Here is a 20,312-nt window from a genome sequence, read left to right as displayed (position 1 = left end):
CCCCATCCACCAACCACAACACCTTAACCAGTGGCTCAACAAGCTTCACAATCTCTACTCCCTTTCTCCAAAATATTTCTTCATTAACTTTCTTTTTCAATTCTCTGCCTTCCAGTTTGTGAGACCATTGGCTTTGATTCCATTCTTCACTAGAAAAAATCTTTTGCAGGTTTCTATGTTGTGAAAGCATAGATTGCAATGTCAAAAAATGAGTAGCAAATCTAGTGATGGCAGGCCTAATAATATCCCTCCCCCCTGTTTGTTTCCTCATCAAGCTCAAAATCCATGAATGATTGTAGATAAATTTACCAGCAAGAACATAGTTAGAGGCATTATCTGTGATGAATTGAACAACATTAGCCACCCCCACCTCCTCAACAACCTCATCCAATAGTTGTAACAACAATTGTCCATCTTTTACCTTATCAGATGCATCAACTGATTTTAGAAACATGGTTCCCTGTGAGCAGAAGATAAGAAAGTTTATGATGGTACGGTTTCGTTGATCAGTCCATCCATCTGACATGAAGGTACATCCTGTTATTGCCCATGAGTCCTTGAAATATTTCAAATACTCATTAATGGAGGCAATTTCTTTCTACAAACGATACCCCCTTAACTCATGCATAGTAGGGCCCTTGAAGCCTTTTCCAGCAGCATGTATGGCATCAAACATAGGCTCATAATATGGTGAACGAGAAGCATTGAAGGGGATATCAGCATCATACCACCATCTACATATGTAATCACAAGCAGTCTCCCTCAATTCCTTCTTCCAATGGTCATCTAAAGTGGGTTGCAAATGACTTCTACTAGCTTGAGGACCATGTGCATCTGATGGAGAGGATGGTGGGACAATGAAATAACTTTTGATATTCATATCACCCTTTTTCATTTTACCCTTACCATTTTCTTAAATAGACTCAAAAGAGGGAGGAACATATCGAAAGGGGTTGGATGCATCAATACAAGGGATAGAGGAAGAACCCTCAAAATCAAAATGGGGGTTGGTAGCCAGCATTTTTTGTATATTCCTCTTCCTCCCAATTTCAGCCTCTAACTCTTTTTCCCTAGCCTTATCTTCTTTAAACTTCTCAAAGTTGGCCAACAAATCCTTCCTAATCTCCCCAATTTCTGGTGAAGTACATGGAGTAATTTGGTCTCTAATCCCTGCCAAGTGTTGTTTCAGCCTATTAATGCCCCGAGGACCATCCTTAATTTTCCTATGGCAAAATTTGCAATGCATTTGACTATCAACCATTTCAACATATGCCCAAGTAGCATCTTTCACTCTAGGTGCCATTATTTGACTTGGAAATGAAAGCAAAAAATCTAAAAATGAAAACAAAAAAATTGCATTGATTCAATGTTCATTTCTTTCACAAAAAACAATCTATTCAATTTCTAAATTTGCACATAAAATTTAATAAACAAAAATAGATTTTTACAAGTGAAAAAAGATACCTCCAGGCACAAACTGCCTCCTCAAGGTTTCTCCAAGAAACCAACTCCTCAATGTTGTTCCAAATGGCTACCCAAGAAGCTCCTCACTCCAGCGACAATGCTTGCCCAAGACTCCTCATTGCTGCTCAAAACACAAACTTAACAACTCCTCACAAACTCTCACTGAAATTCTCATTCAAATGCATGAGATGGTTGTGAGGAAATGAGAGGGGTTGGGTGGGTTAAATAGGGTTTAGGAGAGAGGAATGGACCCCAAATACACAATAAACAAACTATAAACCTGTTTGGAGTCCCCTGAAACAATATTTAAAAAAAATCATTGTTTTATGGGTTCACGGGCCGCAGTTTACAACCCAGCCGAGTAGGCTCGGACTCGACTGAGCCGGGCGGGTTAATACCGAGCTGGTCGAGTTGTTAGACAACCCGACTAGCTCGATATTAACTCAGTCGGTCGAACCGTTTCATAGGCCGAGTTGATTCGGGGAAGCTTTGGCTCGGACCAACTCAGCCGAGCCGGCCGTTTCTGAAAACACTGAAGGAGGCAGCGAGGACGCAAGGGCTGGAGCACAAGTTTTTGGGTAGATATTTATGTTTTAATTTGATCCTTGGGTATGTTAGAATTTCAGGAGAGGTATCGTTAATCACACCTTAGTGTGCTTCTTTGATTTTCTCTCTGTCAATTACTACGAAATCAGGCTCAACACAGAAAGGATTGAAAGGTTCACATTTAAATAGGCATTTAACTAAAATTAACCAAGATTCTTGCATCTCACATTAGTTTTAGGATCTACATTTCATATAAAATAATCATACATCTAAGCAGCAGTTGCTAATCGATTACTTGGTCTTAATTTCCCTAGCAAGATCGTTGACTCCATAAGGCACTGGTATCAATCATTTAAAATCTAATCAAATCCTGTAAGTCTTGCTAAATCTTAATCAAGTACTTGATTGCTTCATTGTGTCTCCCGAACTGGTTGGTTCCCAACTAGTTCTTCTTCATTCCATTTTTCCATAGGCTCTACCCCCCTTAGCCTGTTGTACGGAGACAACTTAAACGGAGAGATTGGGGATCAGGGTGACAACCCTCGATCTGAGCCGTTGTCGCAGTGCCTAGACATTATGTGCAACAACAGAACCCACTGCAGAGAAAGGTATTCTTGTGGGTTACAGTGAGACCAGCAAGACCTATCATATATATATTCCTAGGCAAAGGAAAGTTGTCCAGAGGTGGGATGTGAGATTTGAGGAGGAGAGGGCCTTGAGGAGGTCTCGGGAGGTTGATCGGGCAGAGCAGCAGGCTCCTCAATAGGAGGCCACACCACAACTTTCAGGATCTTTAGGTGGTACACAAAGATCATAAGGATCACCTTCTTCAGCGGTGATAGGTACACTGAGTGCAAGATCACCAGGAGCAAGATCGTTAGGTGCAGGATCTCAAAGTCCAGGATCACCACTGACCATAGTAGAGCCTTTTTCATCAGGAGGAGAGGCTCCAGTTGAGAATTTTCCCATACCAACAAAGGAGGCTACTGCAAAGAAGAGGAAGCCAAGATGTTAGGATATTCTGACACATAGGAAATAGTTAAGTATAACTTAGTCTAGTATAGAGTTAGGTAAAGTGTGTTTCTTTACCATGTACTTTTGTAACTTACAATCCAACGGTCACAATATGTTCTAGCCATGATGTGATTCGATGGTTCATTCTCTCCTCGGTATTACCGACACTTGATCCGTGGCTTAACACCCGATTGGTCCATGATCTCTATTTAAAGAGCATGGAGGGTCATTTGTAAAGTGACCGTTCATGAGAAAAGCTTATGTAAATTTTCATTCTTTTATTAATAAATTGCCTGAAGTGGTCGTGTTGGCTTAGGCAGTGGACTGTTTCCATCTTTGAGGGTTTTAACCACGTCAAGAACACTAGTGTATTGATCTGTGATCTGTTTGTGAGCAGTGTCCTCTGGTGTTCTATCTGAGGAACTTACCCTGTAAATTCGTACACAAGATGGCTTCATGAGATGCTAAAGGAAGCCTAGGAGGCAATGGGGAAACCCAAGTGGTCAGTGAAGGAGAGCAAACCACTAGAGAGGGTGTGTGGCTTTGTAGCAGATGTTGTGAAGACAGAGCCCGTTAGTTATGAGGAGGCCACTAGTCAACAGATCTAGAGGGATGCTAGGAGTATGTCTCCATCATGAAGAATGATGCCTGGGAAGTAGTGTCGAGACCTAAGGGGAAGTCAATGGTGACTTCTAAGTGGCTCTACAAAATCAAACATGTCGCAGATGGCAATTTGGAGAAGTTCAAAGCTCGTTTTGTGGCACAAGGGTTCTCACAGATAGAGGGAGTTAACTATGAAGATACCTTCACACTTCTTGCTCGTTACACTTCCATTAGAGCAATAACATCTATAGCAGTTGAGATGGGTTAGTGAATCGGCAATGTGGAGAAGTTCAAAGCTCATTTTGTGGCGCAGGAGTTCTCACAGGTAGAGGAAGTTGACTATGAAGAGACCTTCGCACTTGTTGCTCGTTACACTTCCATTAGAGCAATAATATCTATAGCAATTGAGATGGGTTGGAGGATTCACTAGATGGATGTGAAGACCGTCTTTCTCAATGGAGTTATTCAGGAGGAGGTGTACATTGAGCAACCACAGGGCTTTGAGGTGCATGGGAGGGAGTCTCATGTGTGTAAGCTTAAGAAAGCCTTGTATGGACTAAAGCAGGCGTCGAGGGCATGGTACGAGAGGATAGATGCCTATTTGCAACAGATGGGTTTACAAAAGAGAGATGCAAATCTAAACCTCTATTTCATTATGGTTGGTGATGATCCACTCATTACGGTTCTGTATGTGGATGATTTGTGTATTACAGGAGAGGATAGACTCATCCATCACTCCAAGAGAGATCTTGCTTCAGAGTTTGACATGACCGATATGGGACTAGTGCATTACTTTTTGGTGTTGGAGTTTTGGCAGGAAGATGGGCATATCTTCATTGGCCAAGGCAGGTATGCAAGTGATATCTTGAGGAGATTTTGTATGGAGGGTTGCAGGCCTATAGCTACTCCTATGATCACCAACTAGAAGAAGTTGCATGCTTCAGATTTCGAGTTGGTGAACCCCACCTTGCATCATCAGATGATCGGTTCTTTGATGTATTTGGGCAACACTAGACCGGATATTTGCTTCGCAATCAACACGTTGAATCAGTTTATGTTCGAGCCCGGGAGAGTGCACTGGGTGGTTGTGAAACATGTATTGAGGTACCTACACGGCATAGTGGACTATGGTCTGGACTATGTCAAGGATGATGGAGTCAAATTGATTGGTTCCACGAACTCAAATTGGGTCGACAGTGTTAGTGACAAGAAGAGTACTTCCAGATGTTATTTCTCGTTGGGCTCAACACTTGTGTCATGGTTCAGCAGGAAACAGAGGTCAATGGCATTAAGCAACATAGAGGCAGAGTATAAGGTAGCAAGTCAGGCTTGTTGCGAGACACTTTGGATTTGTAAGATGCTATATGGTTTTATTTGATCAAAAACTGAGACCAACTACGATATACTGTGATAATCAGAGTTGTATCAAAACTCTCTAAGAATCTAGTATTTCATGACCAGTCAAAGTATATTGAGATCATACATAACTTCATTAGAGACTAGGTTCAGAGGGGAGCTATGTAGCTTGATTATATATCCACTGATGAATAGGTAACAGACATTCTCACCAAGTCATTGCCAAGGGGAAACTTGGAAAGCATGTATTCTTCTGAGACGGGATGGGAGTGGTGAGAAACACCTTCCTCGGTAAGAGGGAGTGTTGAAAATAATGGTAGCAAGGAGGTGTTTCCTAGGAATTTATCCTTTTGGCCTAGGGAGACACATTAATGACCCTTTTGTCTAGTGGCATTACGTGTTTTATTAATGTCAAGGAGATAAAGTACTTTTTATGGGAGATGTACCTTGTACTTTAATTTATTTAAGTCACATGTGTTTTAAGAGTGAGTTTATGCGAAAAGTACTAAGTACACTTACATTATTAAAGTGACTTTTATGTTTTAAAAGTGACTTTATGAAAAGAAAAAAAATGTACATGGTACAAAACATTAAAAAGTACTAGGAGACTCATTAATTAACGGGGACCACATGAAGGAAGGGATCAAGAGAGGGAATGATCTCCTCCCTTGATCTAATGAGCTGAGATTTAATCTCAGCCATTAAATCTAAGGGTTAGGGTTATCCTCACTAAATGAAGACAAAACAGAAAAAAGAAGCTATTACTCTCATTCATTCTCATGTGAGCCATTGAGAAGAGTGCAAGGAGAGCAAAGAGAGAGCAAGGAAGCAAGATTGCAGCCAAAGGAGGAGTTTGAACAGCAGGAGGAGGAGTCTGAAATTCTCAGCTGATACCCAGGCACGAATCCCGAGATTCTAGGCTCAAGTCCCAAAAATTTTGGGCAGCTGTTCCAGGCAGTTTTTGCAGGGGTTTCAGGCAAGTTTTTAATTGTTTCCAGGCCGAATTCAGGCCTAAAATTCTGGGTGGTGTATAGGCCAAGTTCAGGCCAAAAACAGTGGTGATTCCCAGGCCGAGTTAGCAAGAGTTCAGGCCGAGTTCTGAGTTGTAAGAAGGCCGAGAGAGGAGCTTCCTTTCAGTGCAGATTTCAGGCATCCTCCAGTGCACATTTCAAGGCAGTTTGTAGTCAAAATTGGTGGCAGAAATTTCCAGAATATCTCTGCTCAGTTTGACATCTATTTCCAGTCACAGTCAGTGAATTAATGCACAGAATACAAGGCTATATCAGTCAGAGTTTATGACTGAGAGAAGGCTCAATTTTCTATGTACATATGGCAGTGACTTCTTCATGCTAAAGGGAGATATGTTTGATTTTCTCTTTGTATTAAATTCCTTAAGAACAATCTAAAAACTCCTTGAAGACTGGTTTTCCCCTTGTGGGTTTTTCCAAGGTCGTAAACCAAAAATATTGTGTTCATTTTCTTAGTGTGTTTGCTTGTATATCTTCTCTCTATCAGCAGAAAAGTGAAAAAGAGTAGAGTAATTCTTTGTTTCAAGTTAAATGCAAATTTAATCTTATATCAGTCATGTGTTTATGATGGGTTTTGGGCATTAAACCATGCAAAAACTTGAAACTGGGTGGGCTACAGCATAAACAAAATTTTCTGCATAAAAATCACATTGTGTCCAAGTAGAAAGAGAGAAATATCCAAATGCGCACTTTTTGAAGATGATGAATGATGATGATGAATAAATGAAAGACTTCCCTGTATTTATATGAGGCCAACCAAATATTTTTTCATTAGTTTACAAGTAAAAGCTCTAAAAAAATTTACTTTATCATTTAACTAGGTCAAAGTCACAAGCCGGCCTTGAGATAGCTCTAAAACATAATAAAATGCCAAGAATAGCCCACACGTGTGCAAATAAATGCTCTCCTCCATGACATCATCCTCCAAGAACGATCAATAATGCATCAAGCAATTGATTGAATGGCCCAAGGGTACTCCTCAGTCCAAGAAATCCTCAAAATGCATGGGTACATCTCCAAACGCCAGCTCCTCCACCATGACGACATCCATAAAGAGGTCTATGTCACTGTTCCAAGGCATGTAGGAATGACATGGCACTATCTAGGGCAAGCATTGGCACCAAGGAACAATGTGCTAGGCTCCCAAGTCACCTCAATGATATCCATCCTCATTCTAGCCTCTACAGTATGGTCATGGTCAAATGAAAGACCTTGAGTAGTTTTACGGGTAGGGTCTTTCTCTTAATTAATTGCTATTCGCTACTGAAATAGTTAACCATGATCATATCATTCAATGCTTGATTGTATGTTCTGTTAGCTCTTGCATAATTGATCCCATCTCAAGGTTTGTGACAATCTCTATTTAGGATCCGCCTTTATTATTTACGTAATCAATCATGCCATTAAAAGATAGCTAGGGTTTGAACTTTTATTACTCCAGCCCTATTCATTCTTTCAGTCTACCTAGTGCTTCAATGAAGAGCCTTAGTTGACCCCATACACCCAATTTGGTACCTAGGAACTAGTCACTTCTTCTAGCCAAACAAAATTGCTTTTCCATTCTTTTTCTTTTTTTTTATCTAGATCTGGAATTTTCTGTTGATTACAAATAAAATTTTCAGCCCTGGCAAAACTAAGATACATGGTAGATAACCGTACTTTAAATCTGGAAATTGCATTTTTGCAAAAGTCTGTGTTACTGTCCCAGAAATCTGCATTAAAATAGGATGATCTAGATCTTCTTACATTGCTGTTCATTGAGTTTAATTTTTAGGTTCAGTATGTGAAAAAAAAAACAACAGATTTACAAGCTTTTTAGCCTTATATTCACACAATTTCATATCTAATACAACGTTAAAAGATAAAACAATCTCCTGTAATAATCTTGAATGCTGGTTTAAATTAACTCGTCTTTAAAGCAGTTTATAGCAGAATTTAGCTAGTTTTCACATCCGGAATTAAGGGAGTTATTACACATAAGAAATACCTTGCAAACCTGAATCTTACCTCATCAACATACCAAATCCTATCTGGACTTGGCTATTAAGGAATCAACTTGATTAGCAACCACAAATCATACATAGTTGATTCAAGTGAATAGTAACATTGGCCATCTTAGACTTCTTGTCTTTGGGAACCTAGTTGCCACTAGGGAAGGCCCCCTTATGTTGGGTTACCAATCTAAAGTGAGGGAAGTAGTAGTTGACGTGACGATGACAACTCTTCCAAGTTACACTTAGGCTTAGACCCTTGTGAAAGTTTTGCACTAAGGGGTGACAGTTTGGGTGACAACAAGACTTTACCAATAAAAGTATCAAGCCCTTTCAAATAAAATTACAGGACATAAACTCTCTATGATTCACTACAAATTCCATTCAATGTCTTTTCCATTGTTAGTTCTACACAGGAACACATTATTTGCTTCTTTACATAACCATTAGAAAGGGGGCTACACCTTGAACATGAAAGTGAACATCTCCCTACTCAAGTGTCACCTTTCATCTCCCCAGGATTGCAACAGGTGCCAATTGACCATAAATTCTTCACCATATATCATTCTTAGACAAGTTGTGGTAGAAAGTATGGTGATGGATGAAAGCAATGAGTTGTCATGATTGTGTTCTTCTTGGTAACATTTCTTTTATAGAATTATAAAAAGATATCATTTAATGCTTTGATGTTTGTATTTTTGTATTCCTATTATGTCCTTAGCATGGATATGCATCGAGCACTTCTGGATATTGTAAATCAAATAATCAAAATTCCCATTCAATGCTTCTTTTGGTCAACGACGGGAATTTACATAATTTTTTTCATGATAAAACTAGCAAAGATCAAATAGGATACCACCCAAAAAACATAAGAGACTTTAAATTGAACATAGTAGTGATGACTTATGTATAGAGTGAATTTCAATAGTTAGTTAATGTAAGAAAGAATGCCTACCTGCAATGTCCTCCACTTCATCAATTTTGGCAATATGAACACCCCCTTCAAACCCATTTTTAAATGTTCCCAATCCTCGACCACCAGCAAGTATTTGACTTTTCACAACAACCTACACCAAAGTTAATTATTCAGAACTAGTCTCCAAATGATTAATCATTTTCTCTGGTTCCATACATTTCAAAAATGAAAAAAAAGTGAGCATACTAGATCAAGTACTCAGTTTTTTTACAATTGATGACATGAAAAGCACAACCCCTAAAACTGTGCTCAAGTAAACTATGAATGCACGAGAAACTAAATCAAAAAAAATATACTGAATTTGAAAGAAAATGAGGTACACTTGTAAAGTCATAATTGTAGAAACTAAAAGAATAAAAAACTGCAGTATTCTAAGTGGCTATAGTGACTGAAAGCCGTAGCAAGAGTTTGTTTCAAAGCATTAGTCATTTTCTAGGCATGCTTCACATGGGAAAGAAACCTTTGAATGAGAATGAATAAAAAAGTAGAGGATAAAGGCATATGCATGTTGAAAATTGGGGCAGCTATGGGAAGAATTTCCCCATAGGAACCCAATCTACCCCAAGAGAATTTATATTGGTCAAAGGAAGAATTCAATTGAACAAAGAAAGATATTATTATTAATATGATCAAATTGGTTTGACTCTCCCCCCATTAACATATGACGTGACATCATTAAGGACATGTGACAATATATATTTAAATGTTATTATGAGCATATTTTAATTTAAGAATTTCCCTCCATTTATAAGTTGGCCTCAAGTCGGCCTGCCCTAAGGGACGTGTCCCTTCATATGCGCGATCAACTATAAATAGCCAATCGTGTGGCTCATTTGGTATCACGCTTCGAAGGGCTCACTTGGCAAGTTCAATTAGCTTTGAGGTTCGTGTATGTTTCGTTGACTAATCTCTGAGGTTCGTTGCTTTACATTTTGTAATGACTCATATGGTTCATTGACTAATCTCTGAGGTTCGTGTATGGTTCGTTGAATGGCTCGTATGGTTTTGTTGACGATGTTGGACCCGCCAACATTCAGGGGATCTCCCCGATATGAAGTCCCAACTAGACCTCACACCATTTGGTGTAGGAGTCCCATCTGGTACGATGGCCAAGTTGCCATTATTTTAAAGGTTTGTCGTACCTCTTGCTTGTCAGCAAATGAGAGTGGTCTGCTTTGTCTTCAAACAGCAACGTTGGCATGCCTGGTGAGTGCTTAGTGTCACTTGTGTCAAGGTTCTTTCACGGCAGAGGGAGAGGGTAGAAGTGAGTCTCAAGTCGAAAGGGAATAGTCCCAACTCTGTCAGAGACACACAACACAACAAGACATGCGCAACTTTCAGCGGAGTAGTCCACACGGATGCGGCAGTCACAAACACACAGTGAACGGATAGCATGTACAACACCCAGCGGAGTAGTCCACACAAGTGCGACGGTCATTATAACAAGTTTATGGGAATGGTTCTATCGAGTGTCCGGCAGGTTAGCCCACACAGGCAAGACAGCGTTAACAACTTATACAACACATTTTCATAAGCATATGTATTAGAACAATCGAAATAGTTCAACTATTTTAACACAAGTTAAAGCAACATGCATTACAAGTGTCCAAAGAATAGTCTTACAAACAAATACAATACATGTGTGAAAATGTGTTGGCCTGTTATCAAGTTTCTGAATTAAGTGAAAGTTTCAAGACACATTTGTACACCATACATCACTAACCCCTATAGCCAAGGGTAAAACTAACCCTTGTGATTGTTCGAGTTCCCTCATCACTATTTGACTTACATGACTCTTCAACTTTACATGACTCTTCAACTTTACATGTGGGTCTCTTGGACTTCCACGTTACATTACATTGATTACAACAGTGTGGCCCACAGTAGTGATGTGGCTGAGATGACTCATGACATGACTTGACACGACAGAGCTAGTGTGTTCATGCTGCTGCTGGTGTGCACGTCGAGCTGCAGTGCTGCTGAGTGATAGATGTGCTCTTGGTGTATCATAGCTTCACCTCTGCATGGCAAGGTGGGCAGAGTCTTCGATGGTCTTTGTGTTCGCTTGATGTTGTATGCGCATGTCGCTCCTTCGCTTGTACTTTGGCATGCTTCATGTGTTCGTTTGTTTGCGAACAAGTCTCCTTGCATGTGCTCCTTGATCATCTCGTTCGTCGTCGCGCCATGTCTCATCCACGTACCTGTATCTGCAATCACTCATGACGAGACGACATCAAATCCAGAAATCTCCTAGTCTACAATGATGCATTGTCGTTCTCTTTCGGATGCAAGTGACCAGGAGAGAGGACAAGGCTCTACAACTGTGCAAGGCAGATTTCAAGCTAGGATGCAGGATCCGGGCACTATTCATGAAAAATGCACGGAGATCACTGGGAGACTGAGATGCGCAATCTGAATCACCAGTGACTGTCTGCGGGATCTGGCTCAGCTGGAGGGCAGATCTGCGCAATTTTTTCAGGGAGACAGTGCAGGCAACAAGGGGAGACTGGTAGAAAAAACTGCACAATTTCTCTGGGGCGCTGGCAACGAGCTGCAAGAGGCTGCTGAAAAAAATTACGCAATTTTTTTGGGGAGCTGGCAGCGGGCTGCGGGACGCTACTGGCAAAAACTACACAGAGCTAGGAGACTAGCCTGTTGGACATCCCTGCGCAGTTTCTGAGCTGAGCGGGATGTTGGGCAGCTGGGAAACAGCTCATGAAAACTGCGCAATTTTCAGGGTGAGCAACAAATCGGCTGACAGGGTAACTGACTAGAAAAACTGCGCAATTTTTGCGGGCAGTGCAGTGATGAACATAGGCTGTCTATCTGGCATGTCTGCGCAATTTCTTCAGTCAGCGGAAGCGGGCATGCTTGGCAGCTTCTGCGCAATTTTTTGGAGCGAGGCCCGGGGTCACTGCCCAATCAAACTCTCCAGTTGACCAACTGGAGGCTTGGTTGATGTGCTTGCAGGCAGCGCAAAATGAGATGGCTTGCTAAGAAACTTCTGCATTGTTCTCGGTGACAGTCGGAAGAGTCGGTTCTAGGATTGCGCAATGCAGACTGCTTGGGAGGCAGCCTCAAGCTCTGCGCAATTCTGGGCAGCAGTACATGATCATTGAGAGCTGAAACTGTGCAATGCAGCTCAGCGGAGGTCTGGTTGTTGGAGGGTGGTCTAGTCGACAGAGTTTCAACAAAATGACCAAGTGTGTGAACGAGTGACTTCGTACATGCATGACCTCGCGAACACACACTCAACATGACTTGATGACAAGACACCTTGAACCATCAAGACAACATACACTCAGTGTGACTGACCGATGGTGCAAGCGACAAGCGCGACACTTGTGATAGATCGTTGAACGACCGTGACAACGCTTGCGCCACAGTGCATACAACTTCGTGTGCGAGTGCAGCAAATGCTTACATAGCGAATCCAACTTGTACACACGAAGAGGGACCTTACGCATAGCCAGAACATGGCTGCAAGCATGACATTGTGACCAACAAGCAAAACGTTACTCAATGAACAGTCAAGCGAGGAGGGTACAAAGACTCAACAAGAGCTCATTGGATGAGCCCGAGTACTTTCAAATATCAAGGAAAAATCCAAGGAAGGCTCCAAAATTAGATGCAGGCCAAAATTTTGGAGGGTGTTGCAGCCGCTACAACACTTGGCGACACACTAGTTGAACTCTAGCTTCTTTGTTTTGGTCCATTGATAGCACAGGGCCTTGGTATTTCAAGGAGTATTGAATCGTTGTGTGGGTTACTTCGACTTTCCCACTTACCCCATGGACAAACATGGTTCACTTTTCGCCAACTCAGTCAAACACAACTACAAGTTTCAACTTGATCACAGTGTTTCGAAATCAGGAAGGGTAGTTTAGCTCACGAGTTAAAAAAATCAGAGTATAGGTTTTCATCTCTGGTGTTGCTTTGCTACCAGCAGGGCTGGACAGTACCCCGGTGGAGTCACGCAGGAACACACACATTGCTCCACAACCAGCAAGCCTAGTCAGTACCTCGGTGGAGTTGCATGCTTCACCTCTCTGCGCAAGAAGCCTTTGTCTTCTTTCACCTTTGTATTTTTTAAAGAGGATTGTGCATAGGCACTATTTATTTTTGGGGCAGAAGAGGGATCCCGACTTATTGAGAGCAGAAGAGGTTGTTCCTTCAGAAAAGCATGTAAGACCTCTGACATAGATTTGCTTGTTTAGATTTTCCCCTTCTCCGTTTCTACTAGTTGGATGAGCTTCAACACACAGAGCAGAAGGCTGAGTGTAGGCATGGGGTTTCCTAGTGTGGACACAGGTTCATGGTTGGACCCAAGCTTCCCTTGCAAACGGCTCGTATTTTCCGTCAAGACTTCATCGGCCGAAGGTTACAACCAAGCACAGAGAAGACGAATGCAGGACTAGCCAAGTGTTGCAGTGTCACAAGACTCTTTAGATCTCAGCCACATACTCATTCAAAAGCCAGAACTCAATAGAGGGCAACACTTATTTACAAAACCAAAAATAGCATGATACTAAACAAACAAAACAAAACGAAACAAAAATAGTAAGCAAAGCAGAAAAGTAAAACAACAAGCAGTAAACAGACTATGTACATGGTGTGGGGCCCAGGCCCAGCTTACTGAAAATAAGGTTTGAGATCTTAGTCATTGACAAGAAGGTTGTCAATCCTTTCATCAAGTGATTGCAGACGGTATGTGTGTGGGCCAATCTTCTCATGGACAGTGTACGGAACAATCCACAGGGACTGGAACTTTGTATGCTTGCCTTTGTCTTCATGGGGTTTGTCCCATTTCAAGACTAAGTCACCAACATCGAAGTTAGTGTTCCCTATAGACTTCTTGTCGAACCATCTCTTGATACAGTTCTGGTGGAGTGTAAATTTTTCTTTTGCTTTCTTCCTGTAGTTTGTGAAGTCTATCCATCCTACTCTGAACTAGCAGACAAGACTTGCCTTGGGATTCTTGGGACAACTGAAGCGCAGGCAAGTAGATGTTTGGCAGTAGGATGGCTTCTTTGCCATAAACCAGGAAGTATGGTGAAGTATTCAGAGAGGGTTTGGGTATTACTATTAAAATTGGCAACTAGGGCCAAACTCCATGTGGGTCTTCTTATTTATGGCAGCTGATATTTTTCTTGGATTCCTCTCGTCGAGAGGTGTAGGATTGATCTAAAGATCATCTGATTCTGACATGTATTCATGGAGATATGAATTTATTTGTGTTATGCGACAATTCATCAAGGTCGGCCAGCAACCAAATTACCCCCACTTGTCCTCCACGTTTTAGTATAAATAGAGGTGGCCTTCAAGTCACTTTTACACACTCTTGTGATCTCTCTTCATTTTGTTTTGGTTTTGATGAAGAAGAGATCTAGAGGGAGTGCCCTAGGATATACGCTAGCCTAATGATGCCCTAACACTGCTATGAAGAGCCCTAGACGTGGAGGAGAAAAAGGTCTTCTAGAAGCACCTGCGTCGCCCTATTACAGTGAATGAAGCCAGCCTTGTGGACGTTGTCTTAAAGGAGGATTATCTCATTGAAGAGAACCACCTACGCTGCCCTAAAGGAGGCTCCTAGCCGCAAAGGAAGAAGGGTTTTTATTTACAGCTAGCCGCAGTTCTAAAAGGAGACCCTAGCCGCAGTAAGGAAGAGCCTTAGCTACAGAGATCATGTTGCTATGCTAGAGAAGACCCCTAGCCCTAAACGTTGTCCAAGGGAGCTACAATACACAACCTAAAAGGGTTCCCTAAGCCGCAGTCTATGGGACACTTCGTCCGCTGTCAAGTCAAGCTCTAAAGGAGCCCTAAACGCAGGTTTGTAAATCACCTTCTAACCGCTGTCAAGGAAACCTTATCCGCAGACAAGAGGAGGCTTCTTACGTTGTATGTAGGAGGCTCTACTGAGACCTAGAAGGAAGCCCTAATCCGCATCTATTAATGATCCTAATCTGTTGTTATGTATGGTTCAGATGAAGCCTTAAAATGTTGTAAATGGAGGTCCTTATGCTCAACTTGAAGCAGTCCTAAAGAAGCACTCATTAATAGATATGTTCACAGCAAAGGTGGATGTAAGGAAATATCTTATCACAGTATTAATACATGTTTGTTGTAGGTGACTATGGGATGAAGGGAGTTGGTATAATCATGTCCTAAGGATTGTTTGAGAAGTCACAGCTTTACTGTAAAGGAAAGTGTTGAAGCTGCTCCTTGGTATTTGATCATCTACTTCAGAATTGCTATGTGCTAGGCCATAGGCCATAGCATCATAGCAAGGGTTTATTAAGAGTTGATCCACTAAGATTAGTGCCCTCATCATTTCAGCTACAGATCACATAGCACGGGAATTTAGGGCTGCATATAATGCTCTAATTAGAATTACAGGTGCAGCATAGTGCAACGTGAATGGTGCAGCATAGTGATGATGAAGTTCAAGCATGAATGTTGCAGCATAGTGATGGGTACAGCATGGTGATGGAATCACCTGTGTTCAGATCTACTACCTCAGGTGTCATCTTCCTAGAGAAGATCTTTGCTCTTATTTTGACAAGTCAAAATGTTGACTTCTGATGTATATGTACTATCTCTCTCTCTCTACTGAACTATTGAAGAATATAAGAAGAATTGATCAAGGGTTTCCCCACATTGGGTTTTGTCCCTGGCTGGCGCCACATCTTGTGTCCTCTTGTCTCGGCTTGTCTTCTGCGATTTATGTTTATGTTCTATCTGCATTTTACTATCATGCTAAATGTGATTGCTAATCTGGAATTGATATTGAGCTAATATGGAAAATTGAAGTAAATTTGCTCTTAGCATAGAACATACCTAAAATTAACAGTTACGCGGTCAGCCCATAAGGCATTCGTCAAGGCAAAGTGCTAGTTACACTGCTCAGAGTAAATGGTCTTTTTGATAATGCGTATTAGGTTTTTATTCGAGGATTCTGCTAGACCATTTCCCTGTGGGTAGTAGTTAGATGAGTGTTTCAGCACAATACCATATTGCAATGCAAAATCATAAAGCTTCAAAAATGAAAAGTAAGTTGCATTGTCAAACACAAGTGATACCGGAACACCAAAGTGTGAGATGATGTTCTGTTGGAGGAAGTTGATGACTTCCTAGTCATTCACTTGCTTGAGCGGAACTGCTTTTGTCCACCGCGTGAAGTAATCAGTTGCTGTCAAGATGTAGCGGTGTTGTTTCGACGAATGTGGGAAAATTTCCCCAATGATGTCCAGGCCCCATTGTTGGAACGGTTCAGTCACTGCAACAGGGTGCAGCGAGGCTGCTAACCTTCGTGTTCTATCAGCGCATCACTGACAGACCGGGCACTTGCGGGCGTAGGCATGTGCATCCTTGAACAATGTGGGCCATTAGAAACAGCTCGCATAACCTTGTGCGAAGTGGTATTTCCCGCGAAGTGGCCTCTGGCTGGTCCGTCATGCAGATCATGCAAAACCTTCTCTGATTCATGTGCCTCCAGGCACCTGAGCAAGATTTTGTTACTGTGCTTTCTGTAAAGCACTCTATGCACCAACTGATAGGCTAAAGCTTTAAGGCGCAGTGCCCTCTTCTGTCTCATGGAGAAGTGAGAGGGTATGGTGCCATGCTCAAGGTACTGGCACACATCTTCGTACCAAGAGTTTCCGCATGCAGTGGGTGGTGCTTGCTCTACATCATACATTTCGATTTCTTGCTCCCAACCAGCAAGCTCTTCTTCTTCCTCCTGTGCGTGTACTGCCTCAGCTATGAGTCTGCAAAGACCATGACCCTTGACAGTGTGAACTGGCTTGATGTCAAGATCATACTCTTGCAAGCCTGTCATCCAGTTCGCACATCGTTCACCCAGCTCTTGCTATACAAGCAGTGAGCAGACTGCTGGGTGAGGCACATAGACTATGCAATGGTTCTTCAGCAAGTAGGGTCTGAAGTGTTTCACCGCCTTGTATACTGCATATGCTTGTTTGTCAATAGCGGGGTAGTTGAGTTCAGGTCCCTGCATGCTTGCGCTCATGAAGGAGATGGGACGTTTGTCGTTCAACTCATCCTTCTGAGTGAGTACTGCAGCAAGCGAGTTGTCGAAGGCGAAGGTGTATAGCAAGAAATCTTTGTTGAAATCTGGGTTGTAAAGTGCAGGTGCTTCTACTATAGCCTACTTGATACGGGTGAATGCATTCTTTTCCCTCTTGCCCCAGCTATAGACTGCATCCTTCTTGATCATGTCTTGCATTGGTTTTACTATCTGCGCATAGTCTGAGATGAACTTCCGAAGGAAGTTTATCTTTCCCAAGAAGGATTGCATTGCTTTCTTGTTGGCTAGGTGAGGGATCTGTGTAATGGCCCAGACCTGGTCCGGATCAACCTTGATCCCGCTTTTGCCAATGATGTGCCCAAGGAGGTTCCCCTCAAAGATCCCCTCTTTTTAGGATTCAAGGAAATCCCGTATTTCCGGCATCTCTCAAATATTTTCTTCAGATGGCGTATGTGGTCTGACCATTTTCTTGAAAAGACAGTCACATCAACAAGGTACACGACTACGCTCTATCCAATGAGTCCTCAGAAGGCGATATCCATGGCGCGCTGAAAGGTTGCGCCTGCATTCACGAACCCAAACAGCATCCGTTTGTATGCGAACGTACCCCACTTAGTACGAAAGGTAGTTTTGATTCGATCAGGTTCCACTACCAAGACCTGATTATATCCTGAAAACCTGTCAAGCAAGGAAAACATTTCTGCCCTAGATACTATCTGTAAAATATGCTCCATAGACAACACGGGGTAATTGTCTTTGTCCGAGGCGCGGTTCAAGTTTTTGAAATCAACGCACAAGCGGATCTTTCGGACTTCTTACATAAAGGAACAAGGTTAGAAACCCATGTGGAATGACGAACTCTGTATATGATCTGTGCATCCAACAACTTGGTCAGCTCTTTCTGTATGAGGGGTTCAAGTGACAGATGAAATTTCCTCAGCTTCCGTTGAAATGGCTTTGACCCCTTCTTTGATTGGAATGACATGTTGGATTATTCGCATGTCGTATGTTTCCAAATCATCATATGTCCACACGAACACATCCCGATAGTGTTTGAACAAGCGAACAAAGGCTTGCCGCTGTTGCTGCATGCAGCACGTACCGAGATTGACGATCTTAGGATCTTGTTATGTTCCCAAGTTTATTTGTTCGTGCGTCATGGTGGAGCTGTGGGTTTTGTTGTTCCTTGGCCCCTGAAAGCGGTTCTGCAAATCACAGAGCTTTTCCAAAGATACCACACCCTTGGGGATGAGGTTTCCTTTCTTGTCATCAACCCCAGCTTGCAGGTACTGCTCGTGCTCGTATTCGTCAATCGCCATGAAATGCGGTATCTGTTGATCATCATCAAAAACACGTAGATTAGTTATGTTATCAGGGATAGAAGGCTTGTATAAAATTTCAACAGTAAATCTATCCCTGAGCGATGACATACTAGATGCTGCGTTTGCTAAAGCAATGCCAGCTGCATTATGTGTTCTTGGCACAGCAGTGATATTAAATTCTTGGAAGTTAGAGATCAGTCACGATACCTCTTGCTGGTAACTTTTTAGATGAGGTGATAAACAGTGTATGGTGTTACGTCCCTGCCATACCACTATTTCCGAATCACCTACCACTTTGAGCGCGACAACGTTGAGGCTAATGGCTTTTTGCAAGCCCAACACGAGTGATTCATATTCAGCAGTGTTGTTCGTGCACTCGAACTCCAAGCGGCTTGAAATCAAGTGTTTCCTGTGTTTTGGGTCGATCAAGACACACCTGGCTCTAGAGCCATCATGTGTCTTTGATCCGTCAAAGCACATGGTCCACAACAACACAGACCATTCGACGCATTTGCACTACTACTATTGTTGCTACTGCTACTGCTACTAGTGTTACAATGCACTGTACAAGTTTCATTTCCTTCAGTAGGGCAAGGAAGGAGACCCAACTGCATGTCTAATGGGGTTGGCGCTGGTTGTGCGAGATAACACCCTAGCGTTGTTTCCAAGAGGCAGTGGCTGAACATGAGCTCTGCAAAGGCCAACGGCTCGTTCTTGCCATTGATGGGAGTGAAGTTATGCCTCATGTATCTCTCGAATAGCACCCAGATTTGGTTGCTTTTGCCCTGATATGGAAGCCACATGTGTGACCAGACAGTAGCAAAATATCCGTTTAACTTGCTAGACCAACTGATGAACTCGATCGTCATGAGATAGTCAGCTGATCACATCCGAAGTTCACCAATGGCTGGTACGCATGCCCAATCGAGTTGGATGATCTGCATGGATGTCTTGCTCCATTGCGCATTGATCTTCTTGGCACTGGAAAGCGGCACGATGTTCGCTAATGCACCAGAATCAACCAAACAGTTGTGAACATTGCAGTTAAAAATTTCAAATGAAATCAGGAATGGAGGGCAAGCAGAGTTCGCTTCTTCCATCCGGAGTGTGTTAAGCACATTTGTGAGTGAACCGGGAGATGTGTTTGTTCCCTTGCTGGTAGAGGTTGCGTTGTCCGTATATGTCTGCCCCATTGCGCGCAGCAGAATATCTCGCTAACTCTGAATCTTAGCCATCTCAAACAAACTGATGTTTGCGCGAGTTTTCTTCATGTCATCCACAATGTTGTAATCCTGAGCGGGTATACTCACCGAGATGTCCAGGGTCAGACTTGTGTTCGTGTTGTACGGCAGAGTGTTCTGCAGTTTGTTGCTCATGGACGTACTCTTATCCGCCAGTGCCTTCACGGGCTTCCTTTGTGTTTTCTGCTTTTGGATGGCTGGTGGATTAAACTTCCCCAGCAGTTCAAGCCTTTGTTGCATTTCCCCAATTGTAGGGGGAGCCCCTTGACTTCTGAGATTGTATCGACCATTTTGCTTTTGGGGTTGCTTCTCGGTGTTTGTCTTTTGCGCTGCTCGCAAGCACTGATACATGTTGATCACCTGCCCAGTGCTTGATGTCTCATCAGGTGCAACATCTTCGTCATCGTCTGTGTCTCCCGATTGGCCCTGCGAACTGCTCACTACGTTTGGCATATGGTCGCATACTGAGCCTGCAACTCATTTCCAATCCGAACAAGACCCTTTCGGGTGCTTATCTTCATGAAATGAGCAAAATTCGTTGTTCGTGCACTGTTCTAACTAGAACACTGAGCTGGAGCTCTGCGCAGTTTTAGCAGGAAGTGATTGCTGCCTGATGACATGCTTCCTTGTCTTTGTCTAGGCAATCATCTGCTCGCAGATGTGTCAATTGTTCGTTGTTTGAGCTCAGACACTTCTGTTGTCAAGTTCTTGACAAGATGAGTAAGGG

General features: G+C 42.5%; 1 protein-coding gene across 3 annotated transcripts in view; it reads right to left on the bottom strand.

Moving 5' to 3' along the window:
- LOC149251726 (ATP citrate lyase (ACL) family protein) overlaps nucleotides 1-20,312 on the bottom strand; it is a 330,905-nt gene that overhangs the window by 222,138 nt on the left and 88,455 nt on the right. For all 3 annotated transcript variants that reach the window (XM_089459549.1, XM_089459548.1, XM_089459550.1), the window contains exon 3: nucleotides 8,958-9,069. In XM_089459549.1, coding sequence (XP_089315675.1) covers nucleotides 8,958-9,069 — 112 coding nt within the window. The remainder of the gene's footprint in view (nucleotides 1-8,957; nucleotides 9,070-20,312) is intronic.

This window comes from Pinus tabuliformis, chromosome 7 (genome assembly GCF_031772625.1).
Source record: "Pinus tabuliformis cultivar Carrire ecotype Pingquan chromosome 7, CPIR1, whole genome shotgun sequence".
Classification (NCBI taxonomy): domain Eukaryota; kingdom Viridiplantae; phylum Streptophyta; class Pinopsida; order Pinales; family Pinaceae; genus Pinus; species Pinus tabuliformis.
This window is presented reverse-complemented; position numbering and strand designations above follow the sequence as displayed.